At 41.7% G+C, this 26,742-nt stretch overlaps 1 protein-coding gene across 3 annotated transcripts; it reads left to right on the top strand.

Annotated features, from left to right (window-relative positions):
* The first annotated feature begins 1,416 nt into the window (after window positions 1-1,416).
* On the top strand, window positions 1,417-26,742 carry RHBG (Rh family B glycoprotein). Of its 3 annotated transcripts, none has more exons than XM_056816249.1 (10): window positions 1,417-1,763; window positions 2,108-2,225; window positions 15,792-15,978; window positions 16,756-16,906; window positions 17,166-17,313; window positions 20,786-20,952; window positions 21,427-21,564; window positions 21,989-22,122; window positions 23,137-23,258; window positions 23,756-25,767. In XM_056816249.1, exons 2-10 carry the CDS (start codon window positions 2,195-2,197, stop codon window positions 23,983-23,985), a joined length of 1,308 nt encoding a protein of 435 aa, XP_056672227.1. In that variant the 5' UTR covers window positions 1,417-1,763; window positions 2,108-2,194; the 3' UTR covers window positions 23,986-25,767. The 3 variants fall into 3 exon arrangements, with proteins under 3 accessions (XP_056672227.1, XP_056672226.1, XP_001374857.3); XM_001374820.5 differs by lacking the exons at window positions 1,417-1,763; window positions 23,756-25,767 and adding exons at window positions 25,774-25,847; window positions 26,156-26,742 and having other exon boundaries at window positions 1,972-2,225; XM_056816248.1 differs by lacking the exon at window positions 1,417-1,763 and having other exon boundaries at window positions 1,967-2,225.

Here is a 26,742-nt window from a genome sequence, read left to right as displayed (position 1 = left end):
TAAGGAGTAGTGGAGGTCAAGTTTCCCAATGACTAAGCATAATTAGGTACAAAAACAGGTTGCCCCTGGAAACTGTGAAGGAGAGAGAAGACCATAGTACTCTCCCTGAAATAAGTTCTGCCCACAGACAAAATAGAAGGCACTTTTCAATTTAGGGGGGATACAGATTGATGCCTTACTCTCCCAATTTAGAATTTAGAGAACCATGACAATAGGAAACACTGAATACAGATTTATTCCAAAAGCAGGAAGGAAAAAGGGAAGAAGAAAGAGTAAGGAATGAAAGAAGGAAGGGAGAAGAGAGAAAAGAAGGTGAGATTCTCCTAGGGGAAAACAAATTCCCTGCAACAGGTCAGCAAATCCCAGTTATATAGGGGTATTGACTCTGTGCTTCTCATTCTTGTTTCCACTTGTGAAAAACATGAAGGTTACCTCATAAACCACAGAATAAATGCTGCATATTCTAGAGAGACTCTGATCTCATACCTGCATTCGCTCACTCTGGGGACTCTCTAGGTTGCTTTCAAGATTTGGGACTTTTTGTGAATTGCCTTAGGATTTTGCTTTTTCCTAATTGCCCTTCAAGACCAGATTTCTCTTCTTATCTTAATTATAAATCTTCTATTCCTTATTATTCCAGCAGCAAAAGAAGATGCAGAAAGATTGATCCCAATATTCCCGAGGAATCAAATTTGCCTGTTGCTTACCTTCTTTTGAAGTCCATAGAGTTTGTTGGGGTGGTCATGGAATTCTGAACCTGGAGTAATAGAAATGAAAAATCATTAGAAATGAAAGGGGGAACAGCTCCGGTTACTGCAATAATAAAGAACTTTGCCCCTTTCTCTGGCACTGGGAATCATTCTCTCACCCTCTAGAATTCTTAGACTGCCAGGCAGAATTTGAATTCAGGATTCTTGCCATCCTTAATATAAAATCAGCTACATCTTCTTACTCTGGAGTAAACCAGAAATTACAGGAAGGTAATCATGAGCAGCCCCTACCTCCTCAGGCTAGCATTGCTTCTATAAATGTCCAGTTTCCTTTTTTTTTGGGGGGGGGGGGCACCTTCCATCCTGTGCATCTGAAAGATCTAACAAACCTCTCTCCTTGAGATAAGAGAAGCTCATTCCCTTGGATTTCTTTTTTTTTTTTTAATTTGTATTTGGTCATTTCCAAACATTATTCATTGGAAACAAAGATCCTTGGATTTCTTGACAGAACAATTTGGGTCAGACCCTAACCCAGCTAGTATAGGAAAGCTTCAGTACTAAGCAGAGAGGAGGAAGTTGGGAGGCAGGAGAAACATTTAGAAAAAAGGGGAGAGGAAGAGAGCAGGGGGCCCAAGTGGTGTGGCTGGGAATGTTGGACTGAACCAGTTAATCATTAATGCTAGGAGATTCCCATCTGTTTATCTCTCTTTTTCATCTCTTTATTTTTTAAGCAATCAAAATATTGAGTAATTCCACAATTCCCTCTTACTTTAACCCTGATAATAACAGGGCCATATGCCTCCCACAGGTGGCCTTTTTTGGAGGGAACTGCCTATGAATCTGTGGCTCTCAGTAATTCTCTGCAGTTAGAACTCTGGGGATGGAGCCAGGTATGGCTTCTAAGCAGCTAGTTTTCTTTGCTCATCTTTATTTTTCTATTTTTCCCAGTGAGTTGATTCAAAAAGCCAGAATTCCCAAATGTTATCCCTCTGTTGATTAGTATTTTCTCTGGTTAGGCCATAGACACCTCTACTGGCTTTGCTTCTAACACAGGTAGGTACTAGGACTTCTCAATTGCCCCCTTTTTTCCTTCAAAGCGCTTCACCCTCTGGAGTTCTATTTCCTTTGCCTTCCAAGGGATGGGGAATCTAGTTGGGCATGACCAAACTCTGGGGTGGTGGGGCACGGGGTGGATCTTTCCATCCAGAGTAGGTGTGGCTTCTAGCTCCCCAATGAAGCCACCCCACACCCCCCTGCCAAAGCTGCGATTGTGCTGGGTTGTAGTTCAGTCCCAGGCTCTCCTCCAAGTAGGCAGCTCCTTCTCTCCCATGGCCAGGCAGTCCAGCCACACTACAAGCCTGAGGGTGCAGTTGCCCCTTCTCTGCTTTCTTCTTCAGGCAGTCATCCTCATCCTCTTTTTCATTTTTGTCCGCTACAACCATGAGGTGGACTCTTCCCTCTGGCATCAAGGCAACCACAGCGACATGGACAATGAATTTTATTTTCGTTACCCAAGTGAGTTTGGGGATTGCTAGCGGGGAGGGGTGAAGGGAATTCACTGACATCTCCCACTCTCTTCTGCCTTGGAACCAATACACAGTATTGATTCTAAGATGGAAGGTGAGGGTTAAAAATAATAAGTGAACTGGACAAGGAAATGGTAACTGGCGGAAGGGAAGGGTTTAAAAAAAGAATGGAAATGTCTATGGCTGGGACCTGTTGCTGTTCAAACAGTGTATACAGTTATCTATATTCACGAAGGAGGTGTCATCATCATCCTCTTTTCCATTTTTGTCCGCTACAACCATGAGGTGGACTCTTCCCCCTGGCATCAAGGCCACCGCAACGACATGGACAGTGATTTGGGTGTGGGTAAATCAAAGACCATTTCTCTTGGACGTGGGGATGATTCTAGAATGCTGTGTGGGAACAGACTTGTCTTCCCAGTTATGCTTTGTTTGGCTGATATTAGAATGAGTGTGCATTGCCTGATGGTAGGGGTAGGCAGTTGGAAGGTAGCTGGGGAAAGCCAGCATGAGATGACTATTTGGCATAAATAATCCACAAGTTGGGTAGCTGATGTGTAAATGATCAGGCGTTTACTAGATAGTGAGTTGAGAAATCTTTTACCTTCCAGCTCGTAGTAAAGAGTCGTCCTCAGCACTCAGAGCTCATCCCCTCTCTGTGTCTCCATATACTGGTGTCTGTCTGGTTTAGATGCTTTGAGGTCCTCAGGGATGGAAGGAAATCCGACTATATTCTCAGGTTCTTAGCCGGAGGATAGAAGCTATTACCTAAAGACATAGAAATTATATTGCCACGTCCCCTAAACCTCTGGCTTTGTGGGCTTCACTTCTCCCCTCTCATTCCAGAGTAACCCACCCCAGGATTTTGGGAAATCATTGACTATCTAACTTCTATCCCTCTTACTCAACTGCAGCTGAAGTGATGGGTTTTCCCCCCAAACACAACGTTTGTTTGTTTGTTTTCACCTTTATTTTCTGTCTTAGAATCACTATGGTGTATGGGTTCCAAGGCAGGAGAGGTAAAGGCTAGGCAAAGGTGGGTAAGTGACTTGCCCATGGTCACACAGCTAGGACCTCCCATCTCTAGGCCTGACTCTCAATCCACTGAGCCACCCAGCTGTACCCCACCAACATTCATTATTGCAATAGAAAGGATGGAAGCAAAATTCCTAAGCCACCCCCTTCACCCCCTGCCCTCTTTGTCCCATACTTTCGTATTTTCCTACTCGGTGGACTTAGGACCTCAAAGGGTGAATTTCTTTTGAGAGAAGCTGAGAGTCCAGGGCTTTGATGGTTGCCGTCCTGCACCCCTCCCCATGACACGGGAAGGACAGATGTATCTTTCGGACTCTTTCATTTGAAGATTAAAGGGAGTTCCTGCGACTGTTGACTTATCTGTGGAATTGGCCAATCCCCGTGTCATTGCCTCAGCCTGAGGGTCTGCCACCTTCACTAGGTCTGTGCTCTTAGAATCACAGGACAGCCAGGGCCATAATTTAACCCTCCTGTTGCCCAGATGAGGAAACCAAGGTCCCAGAGAGGTTAAGTTCAACAAAATAAACAGTTATTAAATGCCTTCTGTGTACAAAAATTTGTGCTAGCTGTTGAGAGATCTAGCAAAGACAAAGACAACCTTTTCCTTATAACTTACAGTAATAGGAAATAATCAAAGTTACTCTCCTCTATAACGGTAGGTTATAACTATATAGATAGATGATATAACTATAGATAGATGTAGATTATACCAAATGGTGGAATGAATATTATTATATTTTAAAGAAAGATTATAGAACTCTATATTATAATTACACAGATTATATATTCATATATATATACATAGGGGTTAACTATGTATTATACCAAGTGATGGCATAAATATTATTGCTATTTTAAAGAAAGATTGCATAACTACATATTATATGTACATATATAGCTATATATTATATGTGCACATACATACATGGGGTAACTAACTATATATAATATATAGGGTAGGTAGGTGGTGCAGTGGTTAGAGCACTGGTATTGAGTCAGGAAGATTCATCTTCCAGAGTTCAAATGTGGTCTCAGACACTTACCAGCTCTGTGACCTTGGGCAAGTCACTTAACTCTGTTTGCCTTAATTTCCTCATCTATAAAATGAGTTAGAGAAGGAAATGGGCAAAAACCACTCCAGTATCTTTGCTAAGAAACCTCAAATAGGGTCACAAAGAGTCAGGCAGGACAGAAACAACAGAACAAGGTGGATTACTATAATTTACTATAATACATAATAGGAGTAAGTAATGTGTGATTAGTATATAAGAAGAGTTAGTTACAAAATGCTATTGTTCTGAGGAAAGGAAGACCCTCTCTAGCCAAGGTGACAATGACTGCCCTGGGTCACAGCTAGTTAGGGACAAAGCTCACTGCCCCCCTCCCTCCCCAGAGACATCCTTCAGGGGCTTGGACCACAGGAAATGGTGGGGTACTCCAATGAGCGAGATTTAGATTAAAGGTAAGAAAGATTTTGATATTGGAGGACTATGGAACCAGAAATCAGTCATGGGGGGCAGTTGGGAATGAGGAGGCTTTTTGGGATCTTCTCAGAGAAGAGGAAAGGGCACTTATATTTGTGGCTTAGATGTAGCTCTAGGAAAGGACAGAATAAAGTTTTTTTTTTCCAGCTTTCCAAACCCTAACTTCTTGCCTCTTCAGGCCTCTGTTGTCCCATTTCAAAGATTGGAGTTGGGGCAGAGAGGAATGTAGGGCCAGAAAATCAGAATAACAACAGCTAGGATCCATAATATTTTAAGATTTACAAAGCACTTCGTATGTGTTGTCTTACACTCATGATAACCCTTGGAGGTAGATGCTATTATTATCCTCACTTTACAGATAAGGAAACTGAGGCAGGCAGAAGTTAAATGACTTGCCCAGGGTCATATAGCTAGTAAATATCTGAGGTCAGATTTTAAATCAGACCTTCCTGACTCCAGGCATTTTAGTTATTGCACCTACCTAGCTGCTTTCTTGTAATATAAGCTCTTTGAGGGCAAGGACTATTTCTTTTTTGTCTTTATGTTTCTAGAGCTTAGCAGGATGGTTTGCAAATAGTAGGTGCTTAATGATTGTTTATTGAAGCTGAAATGTGGATTTGGAACTGTCTTTTGAGAGCCAATATACTACCTCTGATAAATGGCATGAGTACTATTTGGGGAGAGTGATGGGAGCCAAAGCCGCTGGTTACTCCCCAAAGATGCCAAGTCTGGTAAGGATTTTGAGAGGTCATCTTGTCCATCTTCTTCACACAGCCAGAGGAGACTTTCACCAGGGGGAAGGACAATCCTCAGTCCCCTGTTCCAGTATATGGAGTGTAGTTTTGGAGCCCAAGTTTTGACTCCAAACAAACCAAGTGGTAGTATAAATATTATTGTTCATTTTAAAGAAATGATGGCAGAAAACAGAGCCATGAAGCCAGAGAGGTCAGCCCAATGCCTTAGCAGTGAGGAGAATGAACAGTAAGTCTCCTTCCCTGTCTGTGTACTCGGAACCATTCAGATGAACATTTAAGCTCCATGAGACAGCCCACTTCTCTGTTCCTCTTCTCAGAGAAGATTCCAAAAGCTTCCTCATCCCTCACCATCCCCCACAACCGATTTCTGGTTCCATGGACCTCTGATGTCAAAATCTTTCTTTCTTAATCTAAATCTCTCTCATGGGAGTACCTGTAGTCCAAGCCCCTGAAGGATGTCTTTGGTGGGGAGGCGGTTTTAGCTCCGTCCCTAGTTAGCTGTGACCCTGGTTAGACAGGATCTTTCTTCCCCCAGAACTTGACCAGGACTTTGTAACTAACTCTCCTTATATGCGTTTCACGCCTCACTTCTACTATATATTATAGCTAGTTATAATAATCTCGGACTAAAAAGGAGTCATGCCTACAATAAATTGTTCTTATTGATTCCTCCTATATCATTTCCCCCGGTGACTGTTCCAACGTTCCCCCCATTGCTTCCAATCATACCCCAATTCCCACGTTTAAAGCAGATTTTCTTAACTGAGCACTCAGACTGAAGCTCCCTTTCTCTGTTTCTTAACATTTCTCAGAATCATCCTTCACTCTATTCTTATTCCATCTAGTCACAGAAGAACTCACAAGAAGGTCTCCAGTGAAGTGCCCTGGGGATCTGTGCTTTGCCCTTTGTTTGACATTATTATGATTTGGATAAAGGCATGCTTATCAAATTGTCCAAAGGACACAGCTAAGGATAGCTAATGCCCTAGACAGAATCAATATCCAAAATTTTCTCTGAAGGCTGGAAAACTGGGTGGAAGATGCAACTAGGTAGCTCAGTGGATAGAGAGCCAAACCCAGAAATGGGAGGTCCTGGGTACAAATCTGGCCTCAGACATGTTTAGCTGTGTGACCTTGGGTAAGTCATTTAACTCTATTTGCCTAGACCTTTTTTTTAAATTTTACTGAAACTTTTATTGTTATTACAAAAAGCTGTAATACAAAATCAAATCAAAATAAAAATCATCAGTATTTAGTTCACTTACTAGTACAACACGTCTGACCTCCCTGAACACCTGGAGCAAAGCAGAAGTTGCTATCGCAACTGTCTTGGAGTCAAGATTTAGGATTAGTTTTAAGATGGAAGGGAAGGGTTTAAAAATAAAAGAAACCTGGGTTGAGTCTAATAAAATGAAATTTAATAAAGGTAAGCATAAAGCTTTAGACTCAGTTTTAAGAAATTGACTATGGGGGTGGGGGCAGCTGGGTGGCTCAGTGGATTGAGAGCCAGGCCCAGAGATGGGAGATCCTGGGTTCAAATCTGACCTCAGATACTTCCAACTGTGTGACCCTGGGTAAGTCACTTGACCCCCATTGCCTAGCCCTTACCACTCTTCTGTCTTAGACGGAAGGTAAAGTTCAAAAAAAAAATTGACTATACAAGCACAAGATGTAGGAAATGTGGTTTATATAGCAGTTTGTCTGAAAAAGATATCAAGGTTTTAGTAAATTACAAGAGTACAATATGGCAGTTGTGTTCAGAGGGCAATCAGATTATTGAAGAGCCTCAAAATAATGCCACAGAAGAATCTGTTGAAAGAACTGAGTATATCTAGTCTGGTTCATGTGGGACATGATAACTGTCTTCAAATCCTTGAAAGGCATTCTTGTAGAAGAGAGATTTGATTTGTTCCATTTGACTCCTGAAGGCTGGAAGTAGGAGAAATGTGTAGATTTGCAAACAAAAAATTTTGTAAGCTTAGAGGTGTTAAAAAGTAGAAAGGGTTACCTTTTAAGTGATGGATTGCCCCTTAGTAGAGAGTTTGTTTGTTTGTTTGTTTTTTTAACCCTTCCATCTTAGAATCAATATTGGTTGGTTCTAAGAGAGAACAGGAAGGGATAGGCAATTGGGGTTAAGTGACTTGCCCAGAGTCACACAGCTAGGAAGTATATGAGGCCTGGCTCTCTATCCACTGAGCCACCTAGCTGTCACCTCAATGGAGGTTTTGATGTTAAGACTGAATGAATGCTAATTGGATAGAGCCTTTCTGATGCGAATTGGACCAGATAACTTCTGAAGTCCCTTTCAACTCCAGAAAAAAAAAATTCTGATTTTCAAAGCTATCTCTATTCCTCACTGAGGTTAACCCCTTTACCTGCTACCCTTGATCCTATTCATTTCAGGATCTTTGACTAGCCAGTATGCTCTTTCTCATTCATCTTCAATCTTTCCCTGTGCACAAACATAATCAGATAGACTCAGTTCTAGAACAATTCCTCTCCTGACCTTCCCTACCTTCATCCAACTCCCATATTATTTCTTTCCTTCTTTCTCCTCATTGCCTAACTTTTACTGCCTTACCACCCTCTCTCACCTCACCCTCAACCCCCTTTGTTGAACTAATTTCCAAAGTCACCAATGGCTTCTGAATCACCAAATCCTTTTTTTTTTCAGTCTTCATCCTTCTTCATCTTTCTGTAGTATTTGACACCATTGACCATTCTTTCTGACCAAATACTTTCTCTTCCCTTAGCTTCAGAGAGAATATTCTTTGCTTATTTAATCACTCTTCTGTCTCATGGCTTTTTACACTTCCTATCTCTGGAAGGTAGATAATCCATATAGTACTGTCCTATGTAGTGTAAAAATTAAATTATATCTCTAATAATAAAAATATTATGAGGAATGAAGTCTAAGGTTCAAAATCTCCATTTATACATTATGTTTTATCTTCCTTTCATTTTTTTCATTCTCACAGCTTCAAATATTATTTAACCATAGTTAACTCCAAAATCTATATCTCTATCACTGACCTCTCTTCTTCTTTTTTTTTTTTAATTCTAATTTCCTGTCTTTGAATCAGTGGATTGGTTGCAAAGCAGAAGAGCAGCAAGGGCTAGGCAATGGGGGTTAAGTGACTTGCCCAGGGTATAAGGGTTAAATTTAATGGTTGGACAATAATTTTATGAAATTATGTACTCACCAATATTTATTAAATTTCAAGTCAGAAATTTATTTACAAATATTTACAAAATGGAGAGGAAACAATAAAGTAGAGAAATGTGAAGAGGTTAGAGGGGTTATCTATCCTATCAATTTAAATCTTTATTATGGGTCTGCTTAATCCAGGCAGAGATTAATTAGCTCTCAACCAGGAAGGCTGGTAGTGAGTAACTCCTGCAAGATGGAAGATAGTTTCTTAGGAAACTAGGAAAGGAGTCAGCTTTTCACTCACCCAATGAAGTAGTCCAGGAGTCAGAGTCTAAATTGAAGCTAAGCTCCAAGCCACAGTCTTCTGTGAAACTCCCTCAAAGACTCTCCCCAGTCAGAAGACTTATCTCCAGAAAATAATCTCTTCAGACTATCTTCTCAAAGACAATCTGCTCTGAGGGAGTTTGGGCTTGCTTTTATGATGACTTCTTGTCCTTGCTCCTCTTCACAGGGGCCAATCACAGTTTCCAAATTGTCTAGCACTGCCCAGGGGACAGTGTCTGTGGGATGGACTTCTCACCTTCTGGTCATCCTTCTCCTTCTGGTTTGATTTTCTCTGGAGGTCATCTTTCATCCTCTTTGCCTCATCTCTTACCTCCTTTTCCTCATCTTTCATCTTCTTTGCCTCATCTTTCATCTCCTTTGCCTCATTTTCAAGCTGGTTGATTTTGGCTTTCAAGACACTATTTTCTATTTCCAGATGACTTATCTTAGTTTTTAAGTTCTTTTCCCAATTGTCTTCAGCCTCTCTTAATTGTGTTTTGAATTACATTTTGAGTTCTTCCAAAGCCTGTATTCAATTCGCTGGGATTTCTGATTTATCGTTTGCTGATCCCTCCTCCTCTGTTCCATTTGCTCTTTGTTCGTTGCCTGTATAGAAGCTGTCAATTGTAATTTCTTTCTTCTTTTTCTGTTGTTTGCTCATATTTACCCTTTCTTTACTCCCCCTATTTGTCTGTGCTCTTGCTTCTCTCATTTTTTTAGTTTTGGGGTTTTCTGTCAGTCTCCCCTCTTGGAGTTTTGACAGAAGATCTCTCTGTGCAGTCTGTGGGGGAGGGGTGTTGGAGCTTGGGCTTCCCTGACCTCTGAAGACTTTTGATGGGATTAAGTTCAGCTGGGTTGGGCTGGATGTGCTCTGAGGCCAAAACCTCCTGGAAGGCTGGAGCAAAATGGAGGGTCTCTGCCTCTGTGACCAGGCTGCCTGCTCTGTGCTCCCTCTCCAGCTCCTTCCCCACCACCTGTGTTCGACGCTCTGAGCCTGGCACAGCCCTGCCTGCAAGGTACACCCTCCAGACAAGAGCCTTTGCCCACCCAGAGGTTCCTGCTGCTGCTGGAGGCTTAACACTCTATATGGGAGAGGAGGGGTCCTGGGACCTTCCTTCTGCCTTCCCCTTAAACCCGAGTGTTCTTGAATTCCGGCTTTTGGGGGGGGGGGTGTACCTTTTGGTTTGAGTCCAGCAGGAGGGTTCTTGTTGTTAGGTTTGATTTTCAGTCCCCTAGGAGCATTCATTTTGTGATCGGTAAGGAAAAGTTTTCAGAGGTCTGAACTTTTGCTGCTTCTACGCTGCCATTTTGACTCCATCTCCGACTTCTCACCTTCTGAAGGTTAAGTTCTCATCAAAAAAGATTCACAGCTAAGGATGTGGATTTTTAAAGTACCTTACTAGCTTCTCACCTAGTACTAAGTAGGGTGTTCAATCTTTTGTTGATTCAATTAAAAAGTAGACAAAGGAGAATTAATCCTGTCTTTAGTCTAGTGAGGTATTAAGTAGGGGTACTTAAATTAGTATTAATTCAAGATAAAAAACAGAGTAAAGAATTCTCTTTCACAAGGGTCACACAGCTATGAAGTGTCTGAGGTCAGATTTGAACCCAAGTCCACTTATTTCTAGGCCTGGCTCTCTATCCACCGAGCCACCCATTTTCCCCCAATTGGATTTTCTTCTGAGTTCAAACCCTGTCTTGAAGGGCCTGAAGAACATCTCCACTTTGAGGTCCTACCTCAAATTCATCATTTCTGAAACTGCTTTCCTCACCCAAGTCTATTATTCCTTTTGACTTATTTACTATTTTTGTCAGTGGCACCACTATACTTATTCTTCTATGTTTGTGCCCTTGGGTTCGTCTTTGATTCTTTTACTACCTCATCATTCCTATTCAATCAAAATTGCCAGGTCTGTCAATACTACCTTTGGAACAACTCATATCTCTTCCTTCCTCTCTGTTTCCACAGCTGTCACTCCTCATCGCTTCCTACCTTAGCAATTGCAATAGTCTCCTAATTTGTCAGCTTGAAATCTGGAGACACCAATTCTGCTCCTGTTCTCCTGAGCATTCACCCCAAAGGAAGTTTCAGATTTAGCCATTTCAGATTGAATAATAGACCTTAAGGTACTTAATGGTCCTAATTGGATGGAACTAGTAGATCTAAATTGAATGTTAAGTGCCCTTTTGTTTTAGTAGTTTCTCTCATTGTATCAAAGTCCTTTCTAAGCTAACCCAGCCCTTGGCTGGATCTTTCCCTTTTGTATCCATTGTAAGGCATCAGCCTCTCCTGTATAATCCTGTCTTGGACTTCTTTCTTTGTAGCCATTATAAAGTCAATCAGTCATACTTCCCTGTCCCATTCCCCAGGAGGTATATAAGTTCCCTAAATTCTATTGTCCTTCAGAGGATGATCTAGCACAGTTATCTTCTGTGTGGTTTTGGGCACTTGACTCTGTGAGGTGGCCAAATATTGAACCCAATCTCTCTCCTGATTAAAGACTTGGTTTTTCTGACTACTTTTGTAGTTCTGTGTTGTTTCAGAGTTAACATAATTACAACCCTGCTGTTCCCTACCCAATAACCTGCAGTGGCTCCCTATACCCTCCAGGATAAGACACAAAACATCTTTTTGGTGTTCAGAGATCTTCATAATATAATCCTCTCCTATTTGGCTCCCCTTCACATACTCCAGTCCAGTGATACTGGCCTCTTTGATGCTCCATGAACAAGGCACTCCATCTCTCAAGTCTTGGAATTTTCTCTGGCTATCCCCCATGCCTGGAGTGATCTTCCTCCTCAACTCCACCTACTGGCTTCTTTTCTTTCATTTAAGGCCCAACCAAAATCCCCTCTTCTACCAGAAGCCTTTCCCAATCCCTCTTGATTCTAGTGCTATTTCTCTTTTGTTTCCGATTTTGTCCACATATAGTTTGTACATATTTGCTTTTGCTGTGGTCTTCCCAAATGGATCATGAGCTCCCTGTGTACAGGGATTGACTTTCTTTTGCCTCTTTTTGTATATATAGCCCTTAGCACAGTACTTGGCACATTTTTGTTGTTGAATTTTTAGTTGTGTCTAACTCTTTATGATCCCATTTGGGACTTTGTTGGCAGAGATATTGGAATAGCTTGTCATTTCCTTCTCTGGCTCATTTTACAGATGAGGAAACTGAAGCAAACAGGTTCAAGTGACTTTCCCAGGGTCACACAGCTAGTGTCCAAGGCCAGATTTGAACTCAGGAAAATGAATCTTTCTGACTCTAGGCTTAATGCTCTATCCACTTTGCCACCTGCCTGTCTGGCACCTCACACATTGTAGGTGATTAATAAAAGGCTTACTGACAGAGACTCATGAAAGGTCTTCTTGCCACTATTCTCTCTCAATCCCAGCCCATTCTTGAAGTTACTAGATAGTATTTTTCTTATCATGGGCCCAGTTTTATGACTTCTTAAAAATCTTGTTTTCTTACTGGCTACTGAAATTCAATCTCCTTGACCTGCCATTCAAGGCTCTTCACCATCTAGTGCTACCCTGTTGTTCTAGTGCTATCATCTCATGATAGATTGTCTGCTCTAGCTCCTTAACCTGTCCTCTTTCACTTATTTGCTATTGCTTACATTATTTCTTATGTCTAAAATGTCCCTTCCCCTCCTAAATTGTTGAATAGAGGCTGTTAACTTGGAAAAAACACAGAACTGCTTAAGTAGTCAGAAAAACCAAGTCTTTAATCAGGAAAGGGGTAGGTCCAAATTTGGCTGCTACACAGAACCCAGTGCCATGAACTTTATAAGGCCTACATCCTGGGACTCTGGAAATGTATCCCTGGAAGGATCCCTGTGCTAGATGATGGCTCAGAGTAACAATAGAATTTGGGGAACCTATGTATTCTTTGGGGAACCAAGGACATGGGAGCATGACTGATTGGCATTACCATGGTTACAAGGAAAAGGGAAACCCAAGACTGGATTATCTGGGAGAAGCTTTACAATGGATACAAAGGAAAGGGTTCTGTCAGGGGCTGGGCTACCTGGGAAAGGACCTAGATATAATGGGAGTAACTACCAGGACAAAAGGGTAGTTAATATTTAATTAGGTCTTCTAGCTCCACCTAACAAGGTCCTTTAAGTATCTTAAGGTCTATTATTCACTCTGAAATGGCTAAGTCTGAGACTTTGCTCCAGGTGAATTCTCTCTGGTACAAACTTGGGGGCTTCAGATTCCAAGTGGACAAGGCCATATGTTATAATAGAAAGAGGACTGACTTTGGAATTAAGAAACCTGGGTTCAAATCCTACCCAGTCCCTTCCTAACTATGTGACTTTGAATAGGTCACCTAACCTCTCTGGGCCTCCATTTCTATATCTATAAAATGAGAGAATTGGACTAGATAACTTCTTTAAAAAAAAAAAGCAACTGAAAAACTAAAAAAAAAAACCTTTGCTTTTTATCTTTGAATCCATACCAAGTATTGGTTCCAAGTCAGAAGAGCAGAAAGGACTAAGGCAACTGGAACTGGAAGGAAGTGACTTACCTAGGAAGTGTCTGAGGTCAAATTTGAACCAGGTCTTCCTAACTCTAGGGCTAGCAGACTAGATTGCTACCAAATTCCAAATCTGTGTTCTTGTGAATTCCTTTCAATCCTCATTCTTGAAAGCCTACGTGGAATGATTCCCCATTCATGAAGCTTTTCCTCACTTCCACAAATAGTGACCATGTTTTTCCCACCTCTACGTAACCTCACGTACCACTTATTGCACTTTTCCAATGCTCCTGTCATGTCATCCTCTATATTAATCTGCTTCACTGGGAGCTCCCCATGGATGGGGAGTCTGTTTTCTCTAAATGGAATCTCCCCCAACAACCAGTGTTTGGCTCTGCACACACAGATTCAATAAGTGTTTGCTAAAGCAGATTCAATTGATTTAGGTTGGTTTTCATTTTGATTTCCTCTGTGTTGGGTTTTAAGGGAGCTTTTTAATCTGCCTCTGGGAAAGAAGTTGTGGGGTGAGGTTCCATCTGGGTGTGTTGGCTACATGTAGAGTCTTGCTCTTTCAATGGTTGGGAAGGTGAAAGGAGAACGGATATGAGGGAAGGAGAAGATTATTTCAAAACCTGGCAGACCCAATTCTGTTGGCTTGCCATCCGTGCTATGAACCTCTCTATGAATCTGATGAATCTGCCTCTATTCTAGATTATATATGGGATATATCTGCCTATATGTTATTAACTTGGAAAAAACACAGAACTATTAAATAGTTAGAACAACCAGAATATACCTTTCCAGAATCATGGAATTTGAGTTGGAAGGGACCCCAAAGATCTTGTAATCTAACTGATTCTAAACTGGAAGCCATTCTCTTATATCCCCAACAAGTGATGGGTCACCCAACCCATTCTTGGTCAGATTCCCAGACATGGGTTCCCTGTGCTCTCTTAAAGTCTTCCTTTCTTGTTTTCTTTATTTTGCCATTTGACACTTTCTATTATTAGCATAGCTATGAGGGCTAATCCTAGGCTGCCTGAAAGATGGCGTTGGGAACTAGCCCAAGTTTAATGGCTCCCTTCATCATCGTGGATCATCCTGTATCATTTAAAAACCTATATCCCAAGACAGTTTGACTCTCTCTTCTCAGGCCCAGAAGAAGTAGTGAGTTGGATATAAATTGGTAGATCTCTATTAGGGTATTGTATCCCAATTGAATCCATTCATCAGGACTTCTGTCTAGATCTGGAAACTCCTCTCACTCAGTGGATATCTAGAGAATGCACACTCATTTTAGTGTCTGTCTAGCTAAAGTAAGAAAAGTAATGTGATTTTGCTCATAGAAAGTCAAATATTACATTTAGCTTTGGAAAGCTTAATAAGTTATTATTGCTATCTGTGTCTCTGCAATTTTTTTTGAATGCAGATAATGGCAAGTTAATAAATGTAGGCCAAAGGGGAATAGAACAAAATCGGGACAAGAGGAGAAACCTAGCCCTGAGGCAGAAGGGATAGAGTTTAGACAGTTGAAAGGACTTCCAAAAAGATTGGACTGCTTGAATGGGGAAGCCTGCTTGGCTCCATTTTCATAATAAGAATGAAAATGGCGCTGCAACAATGCAGAAATATATACAATAATGAAGGTTATGCAACATCTTACCAATTGGGGATGTGAGCCTTGCAGAGACCAGGCAAGTAGGGTAAGGAATATTTTCAAAAGGATTGTTCAAATTTCTCTCTCCTGGTTCTTAACCCTCAAAGGGTCTCTGGGTATATTTCAGGGTGAATCTGTGACTTTGGGGAAAATTTCATTTTTATTTCAGTGTAATTGGTTTATTTTGTAATCCTATATTTGTAGGGCATTTAACAATATTAACCTGAGGAGTTCTATAGGCTTTACTTGACTGTCAAAGGGGTCCATGGCACAAAAAAGGTTAAGAACTCCTCCATTAGGGAGACCCAAAATTCATCTAGGCCATACTGGTTCAAGCTGCCAGGCTCTGGAAAGTCCTGCCAAAGGACAAAGTGAAATGGTTCATCTCCCACCCCAAGCCACACTTGGGGAGTTTTATAGGCTCACTTTCCAGCTCCAAGGCAGTTCAGACCAGTCTGGAGAGGAGAAAGCAATATGGGGAAGAGGTACAGCAGCTGGAGGGCTTTGGATGAGGGAGGGGGTTCTTCAGGGAACACTGTCCTGAAGAGGGGATGAATAAACACCTTTTGATTTCAGTGTGAATCTGTCCAATGAAGTCCAAGTTGCCTCTAATGGAGTCTCTTCCAGATCCAAGTGTCTGATCTCAGACTCTTCCTTCCCCTCAGGTTTCCAAGATGTCCATACTATGATCTTCATTGGTTTTGGTTTTCTGATGACCTTCCTACAACGCTACGGATTTAGCAGCATTGGTTTCAACTTCCTCCTGTCGGCCTTTTCTTTGCAGTGGTCCACTCTGGTCCAGGGTTTCCTCCACTCCTTTCATGGAGGCAAAATCCACATTGGTATAGAAAGGTGAGGGAGTGCTGATGAAAGATGGAAAAGTGCTGTCTTCCCTACTCTTTTCCTTTTCCTGTAGGGTCACATCCAGGAGTCCATATGGTAGGCACCCTAACACCTGTTCCTCTAGAAACTTTCCTGAATAGCCCATCTCTAGACCTCTTATGCAGAAGAAATTGGAAGGAGGGATAGACAAATCATTTTTTTTAGTTGGTTGTCTCATTTCCATTTAAGTCTTCTGCTTTATATATTATCCTACTGTTTGTTTTCTTTAATCTCAGTTTCTTTTAGCTCTACCATTAGTTTTCTATTCCATTTTTTTTGTTTGATACTACTTTCTCTTTCCTCTATTCCCCCTAGTTTTCTTTTAGCTTTCCTCCAAGACCCTGATTGATTTTTTTAAAGCTCCAGCACTAGAATTAGGGTCAGGAGATTTAGATTCAAGGCCAGACTCTGTCCCTCAGTAGCTAATGTGACCCTGAGCTACTCACTTGATTTCTTTCAGTCTCAGTTTCCTTTTTTTTTCCAATGGTGATAACATACATAGTAGTACCTACTTCATGGGATGTGGTAGGCTCCAAATGAGAATGTTTTTTAGAATATTTGGGAATTGAAAAGAACTATATAAATCTAAGCTATTGTTTCCTTCAAGCCCTGGGCAGGATTTTGTTTTTTCTGCCTTACTTCTCTCCCATCCTTATTCTTTCCTTCTGTCTGTCTAACGATCTCCTATTCCTGTTCTCCAAAACTCTTTCCCCTTTACCCCACCTCCCAACCTCCCATTCTTCCCAGCATGATCAACGCTGATTTCTGTACTGGAGCTGTTCTGATTTCATTTGGGGCAGTGTTGGGTAAGACAAGCCCTGTACAGCTGCTGCTCATGTCTCTACTGGAGGTCACACTGTTTGGGGTCAATGAGTTCATCCTCCTCAGTCTTCTTGGGGTGAGAGCCCAGAATTATTTTTTCCCACTTCCCTAGGGGTTGGTTGTGGTAGTAGTGAAGGTATTGTGTTAGATATTTTTAAGAAAAGGGAGGTGGATATGGTTGGCTTTTCTGCAAGTGGGGAAAGGATGGGCACTTGGTTCAAGGGAGCAGTCTGGGTGAAAATTTAGGGGTGGGAAAAAGTGAAATTAGAGGATGGGGAAGGAGGAAGAAGCAGGTAGAATACCTGTCCTTCTCTCAGCAGTCTCTTTCTTGTCAGGTGAAAGATGCTGGAGGCTCCATGACTATCCACACGTTTGGCGCCTACTTTGGGCTTGTTCTTTCCAGAGTTCTTTACCGATCACAACTAGAAAAGAGCAAACACCGGGAAGGCTCTGTGTATCACTCAGACCTCTTTGCTATGATTGGTAAGGATCCAGGGCAGGGCTGAGGGCAGAGGGAGGCTGGATATGACTTGGATGGCCTAGTAGTGACCAAGACTACAAATGCCCCTAGTATCATGGCTCTATTCAGACCACATTCTTTACCCTTTCCTGGAAGAAATCTTCTAAGGGAATAAAAATAAGTCTCTGTATTTTGAGGAACACATGGAGAACAAATAAGTAAAGTAGGCTACTTTTTTTAAAAGTTGAAAATGATCTCTCAAAAGTATAGAATTTACTACTTTACCTCTTTTAAAGGACAACTTTCGTATAAGTGCACAAAATATTTTAATGCTATGTAAGGAAAAATTTAATGTTATCCAAAAGTGGAATAAACTATCTCTGGAAATCACAATTTCTCTGCAAGTGGAAATTTTCAAACAGAGGCTGGAAAAGGCGGAATACTGGAGAAAGGGGTTGAAATGCATGACTTCTAAGGGCCCTTTGGACTCTGAGATTCTGTCAAATTCTGTGAATTCCTGCCTTATGCTTTAGAACTCAATTCACTGTCCTATTCATTATGGGTGGGATCCAGATTCTCAGTACATTCTTGTTGTTGTTTTTTTTAAATAAGTTTTTATTAATGTTTCCTGTTTTTTTATATCATTATAGTGTCCCTCCCCCTCTCCTTTCCAGAGAGTTATCCCATATAACTAGTACCTTTTTAAAACAAAAAGAAAAAGGAGAAAAAAAATCAGTACAACCAATCAACACATTGAAAAAGCCTGAAAACATGCATAATGTGGGACACCTGTGAGCACAACAGTCTGGTATATTTTGATCATTAAATGCCTTTTCATTCAATGGACCCCTTCTAATAATCATTTATTAGATCTTTTCAGATTCTGATGGGAAATCTCTTGAATCTTTGTTTTTAATCATTTCTAGGATCTCAGTGGCAATTCCTTAAAGGGGGGGGGGGTGTCAAACTTCTTGTATGAGCTTCATAAATGTAATCTCTTAATTTATTATAAAGGTTTGAACTGCTCAACCACATCCCCTCTTAGGATCTAGCTCCATCTACTGTTCAAAGTTTTTGCCAGTGGCTGGTAATAGTTTCTTATTTGGTAGCAAGAATATCATGTCATATAGAGGAAGTGGTAGAAAAATGCCTGGGAGTCCAGAGAACTTGAGTATGGTCCACTAACTTTATCTGACCTTGATAAGTCACTTTATTTCTCTTGAATTCATTTTTTTCATCTGCAAAATGAGGAAGTTGAACTGTATTATATCGAAGATGCCATACAGTTTAATTTTATCATTATCATTTATCATTATCAAAATTTATCAATTTTGAGTCTGTGACATCACTATGAAAACAAAGCAGGAACAGAAAACAATAATAGATGCACTTTTTGTGTGCTACTTCCTAGACACACTTCCTCCAGTTACTCTTTATTTTCAGTTAAGTACTGGTGTCAACAAAGGAGCCTATCCTTTTGGCTCAATTAGGAGTCACACTGCAGTTTGCAGCTCTGGTGTCACGACAAGATCCAGGATTGTCACAGCCCTTACTCCCTGCTGGAAGTTCCAGGGTCAAAGCTCAATGAGAACTTTATAGAGTAGATTATTGTAGCCTTCCATCCCTACAGTGAAAGTGCTCAGGTCCTTTTTCTCCAATGGTGGTTAATCAAGCCACCAGAGTGGCCCCCCAAAGCCTCTTTTGTTCTCTTTGTTCCATATACTTCACTCAAAATGAAACTCCAAAGACAGAATATGACAATTAGCCAGAATCCTCCAGTTCCCCAGAAGAAGAATTGTCTTCTTCTCCTATAAGGGATAATTGTGACATGAGACAAAAGTATGGGGTTCCTTGTACCATCTTCCATCTATGGATCCCAGGTCTATACATAGTGGGAAAAGCATTGGGTCTCAGTTCTGACCATATCATTTTCTAGTTATGTGACCTTTGATAAGTTATATCATCTCTCTGAGCCTCAATTTCCTCATATGTTAAGTAGGAATACTAATATTTTTACTATCTATTTCACAGGGATATTATGAAGATAATATGTATGATAATGTGTATATATATTATAATATCCATATATAGTTCTTTGTAACATTCAAATGTGCCTAAATAAATGTGTTACTGTTAATAAAAGTTTTGTTTTGCCATTCAAAAGGAATTACTTACTCATTCGTTCAGTGGGTCCCTATCTTAAACCTGTTTCTTTTAAGCATGTGATAAGACATACAGAAAACCCAATATCTATCTTTTTTCTTTCCTTTTCCCTTAACAAAATACAATACAGACCATTTAATACTACTATATTATCTGACCTCAGACATTTCCCAGCTGTATGACCCTGGGCAAGTCCCTTAATCCCCATTGCCTAGCCTTTACCACTCTTCTACCTTAGAACCAATACACAGTATTGATTCTAAGATGGAAGGTAGGGTTTAAAAAATACTATTATGTTAATGGAATATTCATTTTTGTTTCTTATTATTAATTTTAAGAAGATCACAGAATGTTCTTTTTTTAGAACCATATCTATTGACAGTGCTTTGCAAATGTTAAAACTCTGTACACGTTAGTGATTATTATTTGGCTCAGTTGTATTTCATCATTGGTACCACCAGGAGGGCAGACCTGTGAGGGCAAGAAAGGGGCAGCTGCAGTCTGGAATGCCCAGGAATGTACCACTTCTTCGCCACTATCATCTAGCACATAAAGGCAGCATTTTCAGTGCTGGAGTTTGAAGGCTGTTTCTCAGCACTCTGCTTGCTCAGGATGTGATAGTACTTGGGCTAAAGAGAGAGCAGGAAACTGGTGGGTTCTGATCAACAGTAAAGCAGCATAGTTGTCCTGTTGTCCGAGGAAGCCTTTAGCTTTGAATCTGCTGGTGGAGATTGAGGAGGAGCCAGTTACTGAGCTATACCTAATTGTGACAAGGCACAAAGCCACCCTTATTTTCTGAGCCTTTCTTTCTTCCATGGGGCATGTCTAATGTGTAACAGTTAAATTAGTTTCTCTACTAAAAGTATTATATTTTTAGAGCTCTATTAAAGATTATTAGAAATCAAGGAAATAAGAAAAAATATAAAATAAGAGAAGCACATGTCTAGGGCTGAATAGCTCATTCACAGCCATTTACTCTACATCTTGAGAGATGAGTGTGCTTAGAAGCGGAAGCAGAGAGAGAGCCCAAGTAGGAGGTACAGTCAGTTTAAATACAAATTTTTTTTTTCTCAGCTCAGGTGGGGATTCAGGTGAGATTATAGGGAATTCTGGGAACTGCCAAGGACTTCTGGGGATTGAAGTCTGGGGTTCAAATCTCCATTTTTACAAATGGAAGGACTCTGACTGACAAATATGACTGTACACCCTATATCTCTTCCTTCCAAAAAACAACTGAGTTTAAGTTGCTTTTAATTTGTAGTTGATTGTGTATGTATATGTTTGTGTGCCCCTTAAGAGGAAAAAAAAAGACTCCCTTCTCCTGCTTCATAGGAACTATTTTCCTGTGGATCTTTTGGCCAAGCTTCAACTCAGCACCTACAAATACTGGGGATGGCCAGCACCGCACAGCCCTCAACACATACTACTCCCTGGGGGCCAGCACCTTGAGCACCTTTGCCTTATCTGCGCTCCTAAGCAGAGAGGGAAAGCTGGACATGGTAAGAGCATCCAGCAGGACCAAGCTTCCTAACTTGAAAAGTCTACAATGGCCTCTCTTCCTCTGCCCATGCCATTAAAGGAACAAGGAGAGCCATGAGAACAAGAAGGGAAATGCTAGGAATACAAAGAGGAGAAGAGCATGGGGGATTGGGATCCACCATCTGGCTGCTTGAAAGGGAGATTCTCCAGGAAGAGACACTTGGTTGGCACATTCTGGGCTCTGTTTACACAGAGGGCAATGGAAAGGGTTGGTACAAGAGCAAGAAATATGGAGGTCAGATTATAAGAGGGACCTTTAGGAATGGGAAATGCCATAGCAGGTGAGTCCTTGGGGTGGGGTAGGATGGAGACAGAAGTGTGAGAGGGCTGAGAGGGAACTCGATCTGAGACAGGGGATGGACGTGATGACCTTAGAAAGGCTTCTCTGCTGACAACGATCACCCTAACTCCCCTTTCCCCCCATATACTCTCAGGTCCACATCCAGAATGCAGTGCTGGCAGGTGGGGTGGTTGTGGGAACTTCTGGAGAAATGATGATTACACCTTTTGGGGCTCTAGCTGCTGGATTCCTGGCTGGGACCATCTCCACCCTGGGATACAAGTTCCTCATGGTACAGTAATTTTTCTTCACCCTTGGAAAAGCCAAGAGGTTGAAAGAGAGTCATCTAAGGCTAGGACCTAAGTGTCCTTCCCCAAGCCCATATAGTCAGGGATTAACAAATCACCTTGGGTCTGGGTCTTCTTACAGTAAGGAAGAAAGGGATTGGGAGGGAAGTATGGCATGGTAGAAAGAACTTTGTATCTGAGTTAGAAAACTGGGTTTATATTCTACCTCTGCTAGCTAACTACCATATGACCTTGGGCAAGTCATTTGAATTCTCTCTGACCCCAAGTTTTCTTATCTGGAAAATCATAGTATTTGACTGACTCTAATATGGTTCTGTGAATGAGAGATTGCGGGGAGAACAGGGAAAGTCGAACATAGTCCAGTGATATTCATTTATTTGTATAATGTCTCTCCCTGATGTCTCTCAGCCCATTCTTGAATCAAAGTTCAAAATCCAAGATACATGTGGAGTCCATAACCTCCATGGGATGCCCGGAGTCCTGGGGGCCCTTGTTGGTGCTCTTGTGGCTGGGCTGGCCACCCATGAAACCTATGGAGATGGGTGAGTTTGTCCACATCACAGAAGAGGATGCTTTTACTAGTGGTCACTTGGGGTGTCTCCCTTGCTACCTTCCAGCACAGATGTTGACAGATATCTTTTTTTTTAACCCCTATCTTCCATCTTAGAATCAATTCTATGTATTGGTTCCAAAGCAAAAGGGCAGTAAAGGCTGGCAAATAGGAATTAAGTGACTTACCCAGAGTCACACAACTAAGAAGGATCTGAGGTCTGATTTGAACCCAGGACCTCCTGTCTCTAGCCTGGCTCTCAATCCTCAGAGCCACTTAGCCACTTCCCTACCCCCTCAACAGTGTCTTTTTTGGTGTGTGTTTTGTTTTTCTTTTTACTTACAATTTTTTTCATTTTTTTATTGTCATGCAAAACACACTTCCATATTGGTCATTGTTGTAAGAGCACACTCAGACATAACCAAAACCCCCAAATAAAACCCACGATACACTGATGTGAAAGATAACTTCAACAGGTCTTTCTCTGGAGGTGAAGAGCATTCCCCAGCATGTGTCTTTCAGGATTATGCTATCCACTTTGAGAGAAAGAACTGTGGGAGTAGAAACCAGAAGAAAACCACGTGATTTATCACTTGTTTATATGGGTCTAGGATCTGGGGTTTTGGTTTTGAAAGATCATTCTATTGTAAAAATGAATACTATGGAAATAGGTATCAAGTAATAACATTTGTATAACCCAGTGGAATTTCTTGTCAGCTATGGGAGCCAGGAGGGAAGAGGGAAGGGAAACATGCATCATGTAAACTTGGAAAAATATTTTAAAAATACAAATTTAAAATTAACAACAAAAAAAGTCTTTCAGGATTATCCAGATCTTTGCACTGCTGAGACCAACAGGTGTCTTTTGAACATCTCTTTTTGGTATACTGAACAGCTAGCTGCCTCAGGGACCTGCTCTTATCTCTCCAAGTTTACCATTATGTACGTCCCTCTCTTCCCTCTCGTTCCGGGACTTTTTAGCCCCAATCCCAAGTTTTTCTTTCAGATTGAAAAATGTATTCCCCCTGATTGCTGACGGCCATCGAAGTGCAACATCTCAGGCTGTATATCAGCTCTTTGGGCTCTTGGTCACCTTGGTGTTTGCTTCATTTGGTGGAGGAATTGGAGGTGAGTGAGGAGCCCTTATCCTCCATCATCTCACTGCCCACTAGTCTTGGCTCATTGTGATCCTGATGCTGAGAGGAAAGAAGGAAGGGATGGGTACAAGCACAGAAGATGAGAGGAGTCATGAGGTAGACAAGAGGAGGGTTGTCATCCTGGAATCCAACACTCTCCACGGGGATTCCTAGAGGGAGAAGCTGGGAGGTTCCATATGTATAGGGTTTAGAAGAAAGGAACAGGAGAGATGAAGGTTAGAGAGCAACCACGTAGGAGGGAGGCGCAGGGCTGGCAGGATAGAGTGGAGCAATGTCTATCCCCTCATATCTTTTTTAAAAATTCATTTTTATTGTCGTGCAAAACACACTTCCATATTGATTGTTGTTGTAAGAGCAAACTCCTACATAGCCAAACCCCGAAATAAAACCCTAAATACACTGATGGGAAAGAGGACTCCAACAGTTCCCTCTCTGGAGGTCAATCGCGTTCCCCGTCATGTCTTTCAGGATTGCCCCAGATCATTGCACTGCTGAGAGGAGGCACGCTTTCACAGACAATCATCGTCCGATATTGCTGTCGTTGTGTACAATGTTCTCCCAGTTCTGCTTATTTCTCTCTGCATCAGTTCCCGCAGATCTTTCCAGCTTTTTCTGAAATCATCTTGCTTATTTCTTATAGTGCAGTAGTATTTCATCACCATCATGTACCACAATTTGTTCAGCCATTCCCCAGTTGATGGACTTCCCCTCGATTTCCAATTCTTTGCTGCTAGAAATATTTTCATACAAGTAGTTCCTACCCTCCTTTTTTTAAATTATCTCTTTGTATCCCCCCATATCTTAAAAAAATTTTTTTTTTAATATGAAAAACCCTTACCTTCCATCTTGGAATCAATACTGTGTATTAATTCTAAGGCAGAAGAGTGGTAAGGACTAGGCAATGGGGGTTAAATGACTTGCCCAGGGTCACACAGCTGGGAATCAAGCATCACTTAAAAAAAATAACCCTTACCTTATGTCTTAGAATCAATACAGTGCATTGGTTCCTTTTTTTTTTTTTTAATTAAAACCCTTACCTTCCATCTTGGAGTCAATACTATGTATTGGCTCCAAGGCAGAAGATTGGTAAGGGCTAGGCAATCGGGGTTAAGTGACTTGCCCAGGGTCACACAGCTGCGAAGTGTCTAAGGTCAGATTTGAACCCAGGACCCCCCATCTCTAGGCCTGGCTCTCAATCCACTGAGCTCCCAGCTGCCCTATCCCCACATATTTTGAAGAAGAGAAGAGACTCTCTTTGACCCAGGACAGATCCAAAGAAGGGATAAAATGCTATCCAGAGGCTGGGGCAATGTGTTGTCCAAAGATGAGGATCATAGCTTTTAGTTACCCAAACCTTCCAAGCTTTGCCCTCTATTTCCACCAGAGGGCAGTTCAACCTCAGGCAACAGGGCTAGAGGCTCTCGATAGTGTGAAAAGGGATGGGGAGAGAGGAGCTAAAATCAGTGTCAAAGCTAGAAGTGAACTAAGAACCCAACAAATTCAAGCTCATTTTATTTATTTATTTAACTATTTGTCTATCTATCAATCTATTTGTTTATTTATTTGAAATGGAGTCTCCATGTCTTGTCTTGCCCAGTGGACATTCATGACCCATTGCTGATTGGCATCAGAATTTTGGCTGGCTGCATTTTCCACCTGGACCGGTCCACCCCTCCATGGGCATCCTGGTAGCCTCCATCACCAGGGCTTTCCATATTGATGGTGGCCTTAATGCAGATACCTGCTTCGCTCTAGCCCTACTGCTATTCAGAACTCCTTTGCTCAAGTAAACCCACCAGCTTTGGCCTCCCTGGTAGCAGGTATTACAGAGCTGTCCACCACCATGCTCAACCTCATTATGTTTAAAGATGGGGAAACTGAGGTCCAAGGAAAAGAAATGACCGGGGCCAACACAATGAATCAGTGGAAGGGAGTTCTAGAGTCCAAGTTCTGGCTCCTGGTCCAATGTTCTGCTTACTTGGCACTGCTTTCCAAGAGATCAGACCTGCCATGCACAGGGTATTGTGTCTCATGAAATCAACTGGGATTTCCTTCTCATTTGAAAGCGTCTTAGGGAAATAGATTTAGGGGGCCGATCCTGGAGTCAGAAGAACCTGGGTTCAAATGTGGCCTCAGACACTTCCTAGATGTGTGACCCTGAGCAAATCACCTAAGGAAAGTTGTTACTAGGGTAGAAAGTAAGGGTTAAAAAAAAAAAGAAATAGACTTTAGGTCGACCTTCCTTCAGTCTGAGCTCTTTTCTTATGCTTGACAGAAGAATCAGATCTGTGATTTCATTTCTCTTTAGTTTTCTGAAGTCCCCAGAATATAGAATTCCAATTCTTTTTATTTCACAGCTCATTTTTCCTTGTCATTTCCTCATTTCTTCTTCCTCTTCTCCAAATCTTTATTGTTGTGGTTCCCTTCTTGCCTCCCTATATGGTGCTTATATGAGGAACCTCACACCTTCCCCCTTTTCTTCTCAGGGCTTCTGCTGAGGCTCCCCTGCCTGGGTGCTCCTCCTGATTCCCAGTGTTATGAGGACCAGATCTATTGGGAGGTATAATACAATTGATATTCTGGTGATGTCCTCATGGGGCTTTTCCTTCCCTTCTACCCCCATTCTACTCTCACTGACTATCCTCTTCCATACCCCCAGTTTATTGTGGCCTAACATCCTTCCTTTGCCAAATCAATTCTTTCCACCCTGGCCCTCCCTAGCTCTCCTTCATCTTCAGTTTGGAAGTGGTACTGATGGGAAGAACATTTCCCATTCCAAGAGCCCTGTATCGTGTACCATGTCCAAGCCCCCTTTCCCCTGACCCTTGTCTCTACCCCCTTATCCACTACCTTCACTCTGCCTTCCAGGTCCCTCTTGAGCATGAAGATGAAGTCCAGAGACACTTGAGGATAGAAGACTCAGAGACCCAGGCCTGAACTGTGACTCTGCAGGAATTCAGGGACTTCTATAGGGTCCTTTCTGAGGGATGATGAAGATGGATTATGACCCATGTATTTGGGAGAGGTTCTTCCTCACCTCTTCTTTTGGGAAGTTCTATGATTCCTCCTGTTGCAAATAGGGAAATATTCACCAATTAAGAGCAATCCTTTGTTTGGGAAAGATTGTAGGGTCTGGATCAGGGGACCAACAATGGGAGGGGCACAGGGCACAGATAAGCCAGAGGGGTGGGCAGAGAGCAGGCAGGAGAGAAAGCACGGTGATATCACTGGGGTGGGTGGAATGCTTTGGACTAGCCAGCTACTCATCAGAGGGCAGCTATGAGTTGGGAGGGATGACGGGGCTCTCAGGGCTCTCCCCCTTCATCTGTATGTCTTATCTGTTCGCCTCAGTTCTGAGAGGCTGATTTCATTGTCCCCTGTCACTGAACCAAGTTAAATGTCTAAACTGAGACCGTTGACACCTCTGAAGGTGATTAAATATCACATGATTTGTA

This window comes from Monodelphis domestica, chromosome 2 (assembly GCF_027887165.1).
Source record: "Monodelphis domestica isolate mMonDom1 chromosome 2, mMonDom1.pri, whole genome shotgun sequence".
NCBI lineage: Eukaryota > Metazoa > Chordata > Mammalia > Didelphimorphia > Didelphidae > Monodelphis > Monodelphis domestica.
The sequence above is the reverse complement of the archived record's forward strand: the minus strand, read 5'-3'. Positions and strand labels throughout refer to the sequence as shown.